General features: G+C 38.8%; 3 protein-coding genes across 3 annotated transcripts; 1 reads left to right on the top strand and 2 right to left on the bottom strand.

Moving 5' to 3' along the window:
* Positions 1-30: 30 nt before the first annotated feature.
* Positions 31-2759, bottom strand: LOC117296369. Its single transcript, XM_033779247.1, has 4 exons — positions 2141-2759; positions 1351-1482; positions 1002-1158; positions 31-235 (listed from the first exon to the last, which is right to left on the bottom strand). The coding sequence occupies exons 1-4, from the start codon at positions 2244-2246 to the stop codon at positions 151-153; spliced, it is 480 nt and encodes a 159-aa protein (XP_033635138.1). The 5' UTR covers positions 2247-2759; the 3' UTR covers positions 31-150.
* A 2915-nt stretch (positions 2760-5674) lies between these two features.
* On the bottom strand, positions 5675-7949 carry LOC117297009. Its single transcript, XM_033780130.1, has 4 exons — positions 7726-7949; positions 6931-7062; positions 6556-6712; positions 5675-5822 (listed from the first exon to the last, which is right to left on the bottom strand). Exons 1-4 carry the CDS (start codon positions 7829-7831, stop codon positions 5738-5740), a joined length of 480 nt encoding a protein of 159 aa, XP_033636021.1. The 5' UTR covers positions 7832-7949; the 3' UTR covers positions 5675-5737.
* A 2186-nt stretch (positions 7950-10135) lies between these two features.
* LOC117296622 (serine protease 23-like) lies at positions 10136-13015 on the top strand. Its single transcript, XM_033779643.1, has one exon. It carries the CDS (start codon positions 10698-10700, stop codon positions 11925-11927), a length of 1230 nt encoding a protein of 409 aa, XP_033635534.1. The 5' UTR covers positions 10136-10697; the 3' UTR covers positions 11928-13015.
* The last annotated feature ends 2277 nt before the right edge of the window (positions 13016-15292 follow it).

Here is a 15292-nt window from a genome sequence, read left to right as displayed (position 1 = left end):
TGAGAAACGGCTCCCTCTGAAGTACACGTATTAACTTAGTTTTTAAGAAAGAAGTATTTCCTCACAAAAATATTTTAATTGAATTCGAGACCTCAGCTGAGGTAGGCCTGTACCTTTACGGTATGAGTTTAAAGTGTATACGTCGCTACACTAAGCTAATTGTTGATTATGTCTGTTGATTATCACGATGTAAACCTTGTATCCATCTGGATTCTTCCTTAGGATATTTATTCCACTGTCAAATAAAAAAATACAGAAAAAACACAAATTAAGAAACATTTTGAAAAAAAAAATCAAAATAAATATGAGCCTGTATATTTTAGCCTTACCCAACATAATCTTTGCAACATCGGTTGTCCTCCATATTATGGGAATTTATTCAAAAGAGGGCGCTGTCAAAAGAGGTTTGGACACAGTTCGCCGTATTGGGGGGGGGGGGGGGGGGGGGGGTGGGGTTGGGGGGGGGGTGGGGTTGGGGGGGGGGTCATAGGGCGATATTTTGCCAACCTAGGCTGGAGAACTATAAAGGCCGTTCATGCAAAACAAAAACAGATAGCCATAGTTTGTAAAAAATGTTACAAAACTATATAATTAAAAAATGTGGTGGGATTTGTTGGAAACAAATCAACAACTCATAAGAGATATTTCAGCTCGCGAGTCTTAGCAGAAAATGTTGAAATGTTGTCACAATTTGTGTTGAACACGATTGATTGTTTTGCTACCAATCGGCCGGCCATGCCAGTATACCATAAATTGAACGGTCTATAGCACAACCCTAACATCTCACCATAACCCTAACTCCCCTAACCCACAACACCCTGTGCATTTTTAATAATGCCCTCTCAGTGGTTTATTAAACTTATATTTCAATTTATTGTCATCTTTGTCTTTTATCTGCGCAATTTTTATCAATATTTATTGTAATGCCACATAACTCTGCTTTGTGCTGTCATTTTTTTTTTTCATTTTTAAGAAAATGAATGAATGAATGAAATACTTACTTTGTAGCTATGATTATTTCACCCGCTTCATTGAAATAATCGAGATGCACCGTGAGGTACACATACTCTGCATTGCTATCCATCGCCTTTACATCCCAATAGGTGGGCTCAATGTGAACGGCTCTCTCGGGTATCAGCTTCAACAAAGATCGTATTTCTAACCAAAAAAAAAAAATAAAAATGTAATTAATAACGACGGTTAAGAAAAGAACATTCTTGCAAAGAGTTAATGGTAGCTTAGCAACACACTGTTCCCTGAAAGTTAACAACTGCACATTGAACGGCAACAATTACGAATAAATTTGTTTGTATTTGTGGATCAGAGAAAAAAAGGAAGTGCGCCCCCTACCGTCAACTCCAGTAGTGGGTGGCAAACCGTCAATCAGTATACTGCATTTTTCGTCATGTAAACCTATCAGGGCATCCGTATCATCATTGATGCTGTACTCGATAAACTTGTCATACAAGGATTTCACCGTATCTGGCGATAAAAAAAGTTTCAATTGTTTAGTAATAATAAGAACAAGTTCTTAAATGGTGCATTAATTTTTACAACAACCGTATTGATGCGCTGTCCATTTAAAGGCAGAGGACACTATTGGTAATTGTCAAAGCCTTCACAGTAGGTGTATCTCAACATATGCATTAAATAACAAACCTGTGAAAATTTGAGCTCAATCGGTCATCGAACTTGCGAGATAACAATGAAAGTAAAAAACACCTTTGTCACACGAAGTTGTGTGCGTTTAGATGGTTGATTTCGAGACCTCAAGTTCTAAATCTGAGGTCTCGAAATCAAATTCGTGGAAAATTACTTCTTTCTCGAAAACTATAGCACTTCAGAGGAAGCCGTTTCTCACAATGTTTCATACTATCAACCTCTCCCCATTACTTGTCACCAAGAAAGGTTTTATGATGATTATTATTTTGAGTAAAAACCAACTCTGCCTTTAAGTGCCTTGGTCATTGGGCCAATAACATCCCGTTTTCTCAGTACAGCCTGCTGTGGGCAACGTAACGCTCCCAAGGCTTTTTTCTTACACAATATGACCCAGTTTCACCAATGTGTGAAACGAAGCAATTCAAGTCAGGTACCTTGCTCAAAATGAAAAATAGATAATCTATATACTAATATTCACCTCGAAGATTATTCGCTTGTTCCCCTAGTTGTTCATCTGCATCTACTCCTGATTGAGTCAACACACCGACTAGCAGAAGCAGGGGCACGAGGTTGACGAGAAACATACTGCCTTTGAATCTTGCTCCGTTTTGTGTTGTAGACGAAGATAATGTTAGTAAGGTTGTTGATGATGCTTGTATGCGACAAGACTAACGTAAAAAGGCTGCACTCCCAACATTTAAATAGATTTTCAAACGAAAGGCACATTTTATGGACAGTAATTACCCCAAGAATATGCTGGGCAGAGCTCTCCTATTTTAACTATTGTTAATGATTGTTAATAAGAAGATTATTTAAAAAACAATTAGCACAAAGTAGTTTGCATAGTGTGATTGTCTTTTGTAGTACTCACACAAAATAACAAACTGTATGCTCGAGCCATAATTAGCGCATAATCCCTAACAAATTAACTATAAACTCATAATTGAGAATGATTAAATCATTAGGTAAAACAAGAAAATAAAAGAATTATCAAGCTTCGTGACATAGTAGAAAAATACGCCTACTCTGCTAGTCCTGTATGCTTCGTTTTTGAAAGGGCAATGACACCAAGGCATATTCTCCTTGGTAAAGGGCACCATGAGGTAATAGTATGTTTCTACTGGAGCATTTCAAGGGCACCCATGGGGCATGGAGGCAATCGCCTTCGTTGCCTCCGTGGAGTATTAAGGACTAATCTTCACACATCACACAGACTTGGGATCTGAATCTGAATCGTAATTTGGGGAAAATCCACCAGGAAACACACAGGACGCTGAGGGGGTAAACATCCATCACTAAGTCACCGTATGTAAATCCAGTCAAATACGTCATAGCAACTGCCGTCCAATCACTATGCATGGAACTTTTTTAAGAAACAAGTGGGCGTGTCCGTGAATGCCTAATATCAGTCGGCCAAATCTTTATCGTAGATCAGTCAGCGTTTGTGTTGTACGTTCGGGGCCAAGTCGGGAAGAAATCACTTAAGTTTTCATGCAGTCGGGGATTACTCGGGTTGTAGACCGTCAACTATCACTGCGTGAATTGTAAACGGGCTATATGCAGACCTGGATGTGCTCCAAATGTAGTTCTTAAAACTTTTGATTTTCAGAGAAGTTTGGCAGCTTTTTTTGTGGGAAATGCTTCCTGAGATAAACAAGATTTATTCTCGATTCTAAAGACACGGCTTGAAAAACTGAACCTGTAGATCGTCTGGAGCTTTAGTGATGTGATATAAAACGAGATCTATGAGAATGGATCCGAAGTTATTCTGTATATGAGGCAGTAGACTTGAGGTTTTGGTAGCTGTAGACTAATCTAAACTTGTGTGTGGCTTAAACAAATATGTTTAATAATATATATGGACATTTTGCATCGTGGGTAAAAAATACTTCATTAGGTTAGACCCAAATCGTTGCAGTACCCGCTGCTAATAGGATTTGAACTGCCTCTACCTACCGGGCAATTTCGGTATAGTATGACACTGCTCTAGCATTGCAAATATCGTGGGTTCGAATCACACCTGAGCAATATGCCTGTGATATGGGTTTTTTCCACAGAACTCGAGAGTATAAAGTGCTATCACGCATCGGTGTTTATGGGTAAAACCCAAATATTTATAAAGATTCTTGTATCTGAAAAACAAATTAATTTACGGGCAATGCACATGAGTCAAAAAAAAAAAAAAAAAAAAACTTTCTAGCGAAAATTAACACGTAATCGCCATCGATCAAATTACGCATCCAATTATTTATTATAATTGTTTTGTTTTATTAGGCTTAAAGACAGTGGACACTATTGGTAATTACTCAAAATAATTATCAGCATAAAACCTTTCTTGATTACGAGTAATGGGGGAGGCTGACAGAATAAAACATTGTGAGAAACGGCTCCCTCTGAAGTGGTGTAGTTTTTGAGAAAGAAGTAATTTGATAATGTTTAATGTATAGTATATATAATGTGTATTTTTTATGAGCTAGGTCTGGGAGAGCACATCTTTTTTGATGACAGTTTTTAGCCTTTTGCCCTTCCCTGGACGGCCTGTGCTTGTTTTATTGTTTTGCTTTTTTTGTCCGAAGAATTAAAATAAAATAAATTAAATAAATAATTTTCCACAAATTTGATTTCGAGACCTCAGATTTAGAACTTGATGAGGGCTCGAAATCAAGCATCTGAAAGCACACAACTTCGTGTGACAAGGGTGTTTTTTATTTCATTATTATCTCGCAACTTCGACGACCGATTGAGCTCAAACTTTCACATGTTAGTTGGTTTATGCATATGTTGAGATACACCAACTGTTAAGACTATTCTTTGACAATTACCAATAGTGTCCACTGTCTTTAAAAAAGGTGAAAAGGGCTCTGTATACGTTTGGTAGTGGGTTTGTAAATCAATGTCATTAAAAACCTACGTGGTAAGCATTACAGCAGTTTGGATAGTGAAATGCATTTTGAGAAACATTCCACTTCGAAGTACTGCGGTTATGGAAAAGAACATCATTTTATTTTACATACATTGCAGGTATGGCAAATAAGGCAACGCCAATGAATTCAAACTCTGGTGTTTCTGATCAGCATAATGTGGGTTCGAATCCCCCCCCCCCCCATCGTGACACTTGTGTCCTTAAGCAAGGCACTTAACCATTTCTTCGTCCTTCGGATGGGGCGTAAAGCCGTTGGTCTCATGTGTTGTGTAACGCACGTAAAAGAACCCAGTGCACTTATATCCAAAAGAGAAGGGGTTCACCCCGGTGTACCTGGCTGTGGCTGCTGTATGCACCGTAGCACCTTGTATACTTTATGTTAATGTGCAAATCGAGAACGTGATTTTCATGCTGGGCATGATGAATAAAGAATTGAATTGAATTGAATTGAATTAAACCCTTATAAGGTGCTCTATTATTTTGCCAAATAATTCACAACTTTAATAACCCATCTTTCTGTAAATGTATTTATACTCAGCGCCTTGAGTACCTTGCTTGGTAGATACGTGCGCTATAGCAGACTTCGATACTATTATTATTATTACAATGATAAAGAATTATCACACACACTGGACTTGAACACAGTATTTCACAATGCTTTGTTTAGTTTATTTATTTATTCATGTTTAGGAAGAAGTCGTCCCCATTTTCAAACATTTCGAACGTTCGCAGAGAGTGTGGAGGAGATAGTATAATGATGTGTTTGGGTATGTTAACTTTATATAATGATGATCATTATTGAAATATTAGTAACGTTATAAAGCAGTTATTAAAAAGGGAAGTATTTTGAGGGCGGTCCAACTCTGTGATTTTATTATCTATAACTGTAGTGTGATGTTAAATGCACCGATGGACATTATTGGTAATTACACAAAATGATTGTTAGCATAAAAACTTACTTGGTAACGAGCAACGGAGAGCTGGCGATAGCATAAAACATTGTGAGAAACGGCTCCCTCTGAAGTACACGTATTAACTTAGTTTTTAAGAAAGAAGTATTTTCTCACAAAAATATTTGAATTGAATTCGAGACCTCAGCTGAGGTAGGCCTGTACCTTTACGGTATGAGTTTAAAGTGTATACGTCGCTACACTAAGCTAATTGTTGATTATGTCTGTTGATTATCACGATGTAAAACTTGTATCCATCTGGATTCTTCCTTAGGATATTTATTCCACTGTCAAATAAAAATAATACAGAAAAAACACAGATTAAGAAACATTTTGAAAAAAAAAATCAAAATAAATATGAGCCTGTATATTTTAGCCTTACCCAACATAATCTTTGCAACATCGGTTGTCCTCCATATTATGGGAATTTATTCAAAAGAGGGCGCTGTCAAAAGAGGTTTGGACACAGTTCGCCGTATTTGGGGTGGGGTTGGGGGGGTCATAGGCCGATATTTTGCCAACCTAGGCTGGAGAACTATAAAGGCCGTTCATGCAAAACAAAAACAGATAGCCATAGTTTGTAAAAAATGTTACAAAACTATATAATTCAAAAATGTGGTGGAATTTGTTGGAAACAAATCAACAAATCATAAGAGATATTTCAGCTCGCGAGTCTTAGCAGAAAATGTTGAAATGTTGTCACAATTTGTGTTGAACACGATTGATTTTTTTGCTACCAATCGGCCGGCCATGCCAGTATACCATAAATTGAACGGTCTATAGCACAACCCTAACATCTCACCATAACCATAACCCTAACTCCCCTAACCCACAACACCCTGTGCATTTTTAATAATGCCCTCTCAGTGGTTTATCAAACTTATATTTCAATTTATTGTCATCTTTGTCTTTTATCTGCGCAATTTTTATCAATATTTATTGTAATGCCACATAACTCTGCTTTGTGCTGTCATTTTTTTTTCATTTTTAAGAAAATGAATGAATGAATGAAATACTTACTTTGTAGCTATGATTATTTCACCCGCTTCATTGAAATAATCGAGATGCACCGTGACGTACACATACTCTGCATTGCTATCCATCGCCTTTACATCCCAATAGGTGGGCTCAATGTGAACGGCTCTCTCGGGTATCAGCTTCAACAAAGATCGTATTTCTAACCCAAAAAAAAAAAAAATGTAATTAATAACGACGGTTAAGAAAAGAATATTCTTGCAAAGAGTTAATGGTAGCTTAGCAACACACTGTTCCATGAAAGTTAACAACTGCACATTGAACGGCAACAATTACGAATAAATTTGTTTGTATTTTTGATACAGTGTTTTATTTTTATGGTTGTGGATCAGAGAAAAAAAAAAGAAGTGCGCCCCCTACCGTCAACTCCAGTAGTGGGTGGCAAACCGTCAATCAGTATACTGCATTTTTCGTCATGTAAACCTATCAGGGCATCCGTATCATCATTGATGCTGTACTCGATAAACTTGTCGTAGAAGGATTTCACCGTATCTGGAGATAACAAAAGTTTCAATTGTTTAGTAATAATAAGAACAAGTTCTTAAATGGTGCATTAATTTTTACAACAACCGTATTGATGCGCTGTCCATTTAAAGGCAGTGGACACTACTGGTAATTGTCAAAGACTAGCCTTCACAGTAGGTGTATCTCAACATATGCATTAAATAACAAACCTGTGAAAATTTGAGCTCAATCGGTCATCGAACTTGCGAGATAATAATGAAAGTAAAAAACACCTTTGTCACACGAAGTTGTGTGCGTTTAGATGGTTGATTTCGAGACCTCAAGTTCTAAATCTGAGGTCTCGAAATCAAATTCGTGGAAAATTACTTCTTTCTCGAAAACTATAGCACTTCAGAGGAAGCCGTTTCTCACAATGTTTCATACTATCAACCTCTCCCCATTACTTGTCACCAAGAAAGGTTTTATGATGATTATTATTTTGAGTAAAAACCAACTCTGCCTTTAAGTGCCTTGGTCATTGGGCCAATAACATCCCGTTTTCTCAGTACAGCCTGCTGTGGGCAACGTAACGCTCCCAAGGCTTTTTTCTCACACAATATGACCCAGTTTCACCAATGTGTGAAACGAAGCAATTCAAGTCAGGTATCTTGCTCAAAATGAAAAATAGAGAATCTATATACTAATATTCACCTCGAAGATTATTCGCTTGTTCCCCCAGTTGTTCATCTGCATCTACTCCTGATTGAGTCAACACACCGACTAGCAGAAGCAGGGGTACGAGGTTGACGAGAAACATACTGCTTTTTGAATATCTTGCTTCGGATTGTGTTTTTAAGGTTGTTGATGATGCTTGTATGCGACAAGACTAACGTAAAAAAGGCTGCTCTCGACATTTAAATAGATTTTTAACCGAAAGTCACATTTTATGGACATTACCCTTAAATGTGCTGGGCAAAGTGTTTGTATTTTCAATAATAAAATTGTTAATTATTGTTATTAAGAAGATTATAAAAAAAAACAATAAACCAAAAAGTAATTTGCATGCATGGATTGTTATGCATAGTTTTTGTATTATTGTATTCATAAAACAAAGCCCAATAATGAACAATAATCGTTAAACTGAGCTTAGGTAATAAAAAAAAAAAGGGGGAAAAAAGTTAACCTTTTGTGAAATATTAAAGTAGAAGTATGTGCCTTGTTCTTTTGAAAGTGCAAAACACCAATGCATTTTCTCCTTGGTACTTGTAAAGGGCACCCTATGAGGAAATTGTAAATTTCTACTGGAACATTTCAAGGGCACCAAGGCAATTACCAGGACCCAATTGTATAGAGCTGCTTAACACACAAATCTTTTTAGCATTAAATGTCTGCCTCGATAAAAACAGAATTACCAACCAAATGTCCACGTGTTTTTCAGGATAAGCCAACAGCAGCTGAAATACCAGTATCAAGCAATATGCAACAAATGGAAATCTGGTTGGTAATCTTGTTTTTATCAAGGAAGAAATTTCATGCTAAGCAAATGTTTGTGCTTAGCTCTATGAAATTGAGCCCTGGGGACATGGGAGCGATCGCCTCAATTGCCTCCTTGAAGTACGAGGAAAAAATATACTGTTTCATTGAAACAAAATACTGTTTCATAAAACAGCAAAAAAAGGGGAATAATTATTGTTCAAAAATTTACAAAATGGAAACATTGATAAAATCGGAAGCACCCGGTGCGGTAGGGACCTGCACTAAGGACATCAAAACGTTGCTAATTGTAAACGGGGAAAAAAAAGGAAGAAAAAAAACACAAAAATAAGAAAAAAAATACAGGAGAAGTAGCCCAATACATGCAGAGATTGGAACACCCCAAAATGCAATAAATACAGAGAGAGAGGGAGAAGAACAAATAAAACTACTTCCTTCCAAATTTTCTTCCGACCACTCTTCGTTTATCACCAAAAAATGTAACAGTGTCAAAAACCAGACCGTCATGGCCAGACCTAAAAAACGCCTCCAGCCAAAAACCCAAGCGATTGACTTTAATAATTCGGGGGCATATGTGTGTAAACTCAAAAGTTTGATCAAGTTGGGTAGTCCCAGCATGGGGCTCTACTATTCAACATTCTACGCCTATCGTGAAATAATATTATCATTGTTAATTATTATTTGATTAAGATCTGTCTACGGAAGTTTATTGCATTATTTGTGATAGTAAAGTGTTGATATTTCCATAATTGGTGAATGTATTTGTACAAAAGTGATGTTTAACACGCACTTTTTATACAATTCTCTAAGACGCAGGTAGCTAGCTCAAAGCTCTTATTATTGAGAGATTATTGGATGATGTGCCTGGAGAAAGTCGTCTTCCTCCATAATAATGTGCAAGAAAAATTAATGGCACTGTGAGGTGAGGCAATTGGTTTTCGGTAACACTAACACAATCTACACATCAAGTAGATGTACACAGTCTCCATCAAACCAATACTTACAACATTTTTTAAAGTGTGACGGGATGGTTGCTTCTTTTGATAACCCCTCCACTTCTGATCCCCCCTCCCCTTCATCCCCTCCCTCTCCACCCCCTACCACCCCGTAGCGCAGAGGCAGACACCAATGGTCCAATTAATACCTCAAACCGAAACCTTGTTTGAAATCAACCTTCCGTTACTGCCGTACAGTCCAAGACAAACCAGCCATGCAGTTCGTGTAGTAAATATCACCTTGAATTAGTAACGGAAAATCTGGGCCATGGTGACCCCGTGAGGTCACTAGCTTTTCCAGGGTCCTGCTAGTCTTGAAATCAAGTCGGTTATTGTTGTGCCGCGGCGTGTGTCTTTCCCAATTCAGCTGCGGGGACGGTTCACACACCTTCGATCCCAATTCGTGTTAGTCAGTCACTGACGGATCATGCAAGGAATTATCTGCGAACGCTGCATGAATGTATAATCGCGACTGTTGCATGAACGTAGAATGTGGCAACACTGGCAAACATAGACACCGACTAACGACTTGTCATCAAGTCTAGGGTCCTGCAGACAAGGTGTGCCGTGTATTCACACACATGGCGGAGGGGTAAAACATTCATCACCAAGTCACCGTATGTAAATCCAGTCAAACACGTCATAGCAACTGCCGTCCAATCACGATGCACGGAACTTTGTTTATGAATCAAGTGGGCGTGGCCGTGAGTTCCTCAGATCAGTGGGGCCAACTCGTCATCTCAGATCAGTCAGCGTTTGTGAACGTAAGTTCGGGGCCAAGTCGGGAAGAAATCACTTAAATTTTCTTGCAGTCGGGGATTTCTTGGGTTGTAGTCTGTCAACTCTCACTGCGTGAATTGTAAACAGGCTAATTGCAGACCTGGCTGTGCTCCAAATGTAGTTCTACACACTTTTGATTTTGAGAGAAGTTTGGCAGCGTTTTTGTGGGAAATGCTTCCTGGGATAAACAAGATTTACTCTCGATTCTAAAGACACGCGTCGGCTTGAAAAACTGCGCCTGAGCTTTAGTGGTGTGATATAAAACGAGATCTATGAGAATGGATCATAAGTTATTCTGTATATGAGGCAGTAGACTTGAGGTTGTGGTAGCTATAGACGAACTTATCTTAGGTCTGTGGTTCGTTCACACGAGCAAGTTTTGGCAACCGCACTTCGCTCTACCACAACAGCAACATGATGTTAAACATTCATGCGGTATGTGTATTGGTGGCATCCTTGTCCATGTTTGCTAGCCTGGTATCTGCTTCATCAGTGCATGCAGCTGCTGATAAATGGCATAGATTCAAGCTACCTAAACCAGAAGGGGCTGGAGAGAATGCCCAGGCTGAGAGCGTCATCTTGGATGAGGAGGTTGAAGGGAGCGAAGAGGACTTGATAAAGCAAGACAAAGAGACAGTAAACCAAGACGGGATAAGTTTATATTGTGATGCAGAGTGTGAGGTTTCGGATGTAGCATCTCAGAGGAACTACACCGTTGATGAGGCTGAAGAGATGTTAGCGTTTGAAACTCTTTACCCCAATGGCACCAGAACGTTGACTAGACCTCGCGTTCAAGAGAAAATGGTGAATTACATTAACAGGTGGACGCATACCGTGAGGAAACAAAAACAGAAAGCTGCTGGTGGGGCAAAGAGACGCAGGAAACGCGCCGTCTTTGGGTTAGACTCACGGTTCGAGATAAATGTCATGAAATACGTCACGATGTACCCTTTCTCTGCAACCGTTAAGCTTTCTGTCGGGTGTAGCGGGGTCCTCATAGCGCCCCAGTACGTCCTTACGTCTGCTCATTGCATCCATAACGGAAAACGTTACGTCGTAGACGTTAAAGAAATCCGTGCGGGTTTCAGACGCGAGCGTGAACCGATCCCGGGCGAGGATCCGGACCTCGCAAATGCTCAAGCTTTCTTCTGGATTCGAGCCTCTAAAGTGTATCTCCCATACGATTGGACCAATAAGAAATCCAATCAGCTTCTACCTCTGGATAAAGACTACGCTGTGATTCTGCTCAAACGGAGTCCGGAGCGCCAACATCTTGAAGTTGGTATTGGCGACACCGGCAACATACCCCTCGGTACCATGGTTCACTTTGCGTCTTTTGACATCCCAGACGACCCAACTCTGTTCTATCGTTTCTGCACCGTGAACGGTGGGACGCAACATCTATTCTACCAACAGTGCGACGGGTCGCCAACCAGCATTGGGTCGGGTATCTACGTGAGACAGTGGGAACCAGACCAGGCGACTTGGTCTCGTAAAGTCATCGGTATATACGGTGGGTTCACATCCTACGTGAACTCTTTTGGAATACGGGAAGAACAGAATGTGGCCATGCGAATCACTCCATTGAAATTCGCTCAGATTTGTTACTGGATAACTGGTGATTATGGCGAATGTAAAGGATAATATAAAAAAGTATTGTATATTGCAAAACAAATTGCCAAGATGATTTTATGAAAATTGGGTACAGCGTCCATATCTCTTCCCTACAAAACAATTGTATAAGATTATTTTATTATAATTTTCTTGTGTTAGGGCCTAATAGTTTTATTATCGTTTTAAGTGCCACGCCCACCTTTTGAAAAATTTACATTATTTTATTATCAAATTAACACTTTATTTTATTTTGGAAGTTCTCAGTCAATCCATTTTTAAGAAAGTATGCTACAATAATAATTGTAAACTCTTCGAAAACGGAACTGCTTATCTTATTTAGCCTACTACAATTACGTTACGGGTGCTGTTCCTTATTTGTTTGCGTTTGAATTGCATATAGCATTTATCTTTAAAGGCACTGGACACATCATGGTAATTGTCAAAGACCATTATTCTCACTAGGTGTATCCAAAAACATGCACATAATTAACAAAGCTCTGAAAATGTTAACTCAATTGGTAATTGAAGTTGTAGTAGGATAGTGAAAGAGGCAACAGCCCTTGTTGCACAAATTAGTTTGTGTGTTTTCAGGTTGAAATGAGCTGAGTTTTCTTAATATTTGAGGGAGAAAATACCTCTTTCTCAAAACTACGTACTAAAGAGTGAGCCGTTTCTCACAATGTTTATACTATCAACAGCTCTCCATTGCTCGTTACCAAGGAAGTTTCAATGCTAAAAATTACTTTGAGTAAATACCGAAACTGTCCAGTTGCCTTATATTAAAGAAAAAAAAAAAAAAAAAAACAGACGGTCTTTGATAGTTAGAAATGGTCCGAGTTCGTCATATGCCCAGTTGTATTTGTACTATTACGAATACTTTCACACGTGCATATACACGAACTGCACTTATTAAATTGTCTGCAATAGAACCAGTGACCCTTTTCGAAACCACGGCTTCGGCTTCGGCTCTGGATTCGGCTCAGGCTAGCTTGGCCCCGCGGTTGTTTTGACAATTGCGCATGCTTTGCATACACGCCCTGGGATGGGTTTCACAAAGAGTTAGGACTAGTCTTATCTCGAGTAAGGACAAGATTCTCCTAACTTAGGACTAGCCTTAAGTTTGTAGATCTCCAAGGACTAGTCCTAAGTTAGGACTAGTCCTAACTTTAGGACTAGTCTTTAGTTCTTTGTGAAATCGTCCTCAGGGCTTCAGACAAGAGAACGGAGCCTGAAGCCGAATCAAAAGCCAAATCCATGGTTTCGAAAAGGGCCATAGAGAAGGACCACGTGTTTGTGTGTCTATATATATGAATAGACCCATGTACATACCTGCTTGCTAACCTTTAACCCCAGTCAGTTCTTTGAGGTTATTCATAAACATATTAATGTCATGAGTCAAATGTTGTTTTGTGCCTTCAGGGTAGCCACCCATGGAGATCTGTATGAATTATGCCGTGGGGGTTATTTCATACAAGGCACGATCATGTAGCCCAATATTAACGTGGAGACCTTCCCTTGCTCTGTGTATACGAAACCGGAATAAGTAAATAAACGTGTGAGACCACACAATGTTGATCCATGTGTTCGATGTCTTCTACACGTGCACATATTCAAACTTGTATGTCCTTTTTCAAATAATGTTCACATCTTTTAGCAAGCAGTCTCGGTGTTGCACCAATCTCCATTTAGTTTTTGTTTTATGTAATAAAAAATACGTAACCGTTGTTCACCGACTTTGAATGGTTTTCGGATTGAGACTTTTTACAATTTCGAGGTTTATCCAAACACGAGAGCGCGAGGACTGAAACATTTTGTCACACCCATAGACATTAACAGAATGTAATTATTTGTCCATTCAATTACCTTTGCCCAATTTCATGGAACTGCTTTTAAGCAGCAAGTACTGCTTAAAAAAACCTGCTAAGCCGAAATGAGCAGAATACATCGTACATGTGACATGGTATTTTGGCTGGTAAACTTTATTATGGTTAGTACAATTTGGTTAGCTTGTTTTTGTGCTTAAGCAGCTTTATGAAAATGGGCCTATGGGTACTACACTGTATAAAAGGGCATTGAAACGTTCCTGTGAAATGTGCTATAATAAGACTTTGTTACCAGTCTGCGGATGACACCCCCTTTGAATTTTAGCCTCCCCCCCCCACATTGATGCTAATAAGAAACTGTAGGCCTAACCCACATAATAAGCTGTTACGTGTCACATGGTATAATGTTTCATCACATTCTGTTTTACAGGATCTTCAAATCAAACCATTAATGTGTTTTCAGGATCTAGGAAGTAATGCATGTGTAGTTGAAATTAGATCAACAACCCGCAAGTTTGGCAGCTGCTGTTATTTCTTCCGTTAGATAAATCTTTGACAAATAATTGTCTTCGTATGTAGCGAACCGTTCGGCAATCCAAATCGTCAACTTGATCACTCACAACTCATTATTCTTGCCAATGGCTGCAGCTATAACGACAGGATCGATTACTTGTACTCGAAAAGTAACTGTTATTCGAATACAATCCATACCATTTGCCTTTGAATTGCACTTGACGCATTATTCGATAACAGTTACCTTGCTTTTATATTCCGAACTACTGCAGTCGATTTTTGTGACGATTTAATCTTGTTTGTTTGTGATGACACATTAAACCCATTGAGTGAAATCTGGTTTTACTATACACCATTTACTAATATCCGGCTATATCCTGTCAACCCATCCGATTAGAATATAAAGTTATTAAATTGTCAGTGTTCCTTACACGAATTGTGATCAACAACTTAATCAATTACACACGCCCCATGTAATGGCTTATACTATAAGCATGGAGGAAGTTTTCTTCCATGCTAGAAGTAGCCGTCAAACGTTATTACTTTGTATTACTTGTTGATTGATACATGCTTGATTGATCTGCCTTTCTTATTACTGACGCTTGCCAGAAAACAAAACGTCTTACGTTGTATGTGCTTAGCTTAAAGGCAATGGATATTATTGGTAATTACTCAAAATAATAGTCAGCGTAAACACTTGCTTGGTAACGAGCAGTGGAAGCTGTTAATAGTATAAAACATTGTGAGAAACGGTATACTCTCACTAAAATATCAAAAGATATGCTAAGTCACGTTTTGTGCTTAAGCAGCTCTATGCAATTGGGCCCTGATCTTTGTTCATAAAACAGACATTTCCCCTTGGCCGCAGGACAGTTTGTGTAAGTCAAATTCAAGGGCAGTATGCCCAATGATTTATGAATCAAGTTGACTTGTCCCCCATAAAAGTGGAGACACGGTTCCCGTATGATTCCATTTCAAACTCAAGGGAAATATGACGCACTTAAAGAAAGAAAACCCAAGCAGTCGGAAATGACTTGACCATTCAGCAAGAAAAATTGC

This window comes from Asterias rubens, chromosome 11 (genome assembly GCF_902459465.1).
Source record: "Asterias rubens chromosome 11, eAstRub1.3, whole genome shotgun sequence".
NCBI lineage: Eukaryota > Metazoa > Echinodermata > Asteroidea > Forcipulatida > Asteriidae > Asterias > Asterias rubens.
Note: the sequence above shows the minus strand (reverse complement) of the source record. Positions and strands in the feature narration are given on the sequence as shown.

What these genes read in the sequence shown, in the direction of transcription:
- LOC117296622 (XM_033779643.1), top strand. Translation starts at nt 10,698, where the DNA reads ATGATGTTAAACATTCATGCGGTATGTGTATTGGTGGCATCCTTGTCC.
- LOC117296369 (XM_033779247.1), bottom strand. Translation starts at nt 2,246, where the DNA reads ATGTTTCTCGTCAACCTCGTGCCCCTGCTTCTGCTAGTCGGTGTGTTG. An exon ending in ACCCACTACTGGAGTTGACG is followed by an intron (nt 1,159 to 1,350) that starts GTAGGGGGCGCA and finishes TTTTTTGGTTAG; the next exon opens with AAATACGATCTTTGTTGAAG. An exon ending in GAAATAATCATAGCTACAAA is followed by an intron (nt 236 to 1,001) that starts GTAAGTATTTCA and finishes TTTATTTGACAG; the next exon opens with TGGAATAAATATCCTAAGGA.
- LOC117297009 (XM_033780130.1), bottom strand. Translation starts at nt 7,831, where the DNA reads ATGTTTCTCGTCAACCTCGTACCCCTGCTTCTGCTAGTCGGTGTGTTG. An exon ending in ACCCACTACTGGAGTTGACG is followed by an intron (nt 6,713 to 6,930) that starts GTAGGGGGCGCA and finishes TTTTTGGGTTAG; the next exon opens with AAATACGATCTTTGTTGAAG. An exon ending in GAAATAATCATAGCTACAAA is followed by an intron (nt 5,823 to 6,555) that starts GTAAGTATTTCA and finishes TTTATTTGACAG; the next exon opens with TGGAATAAATATCCTAAGGA.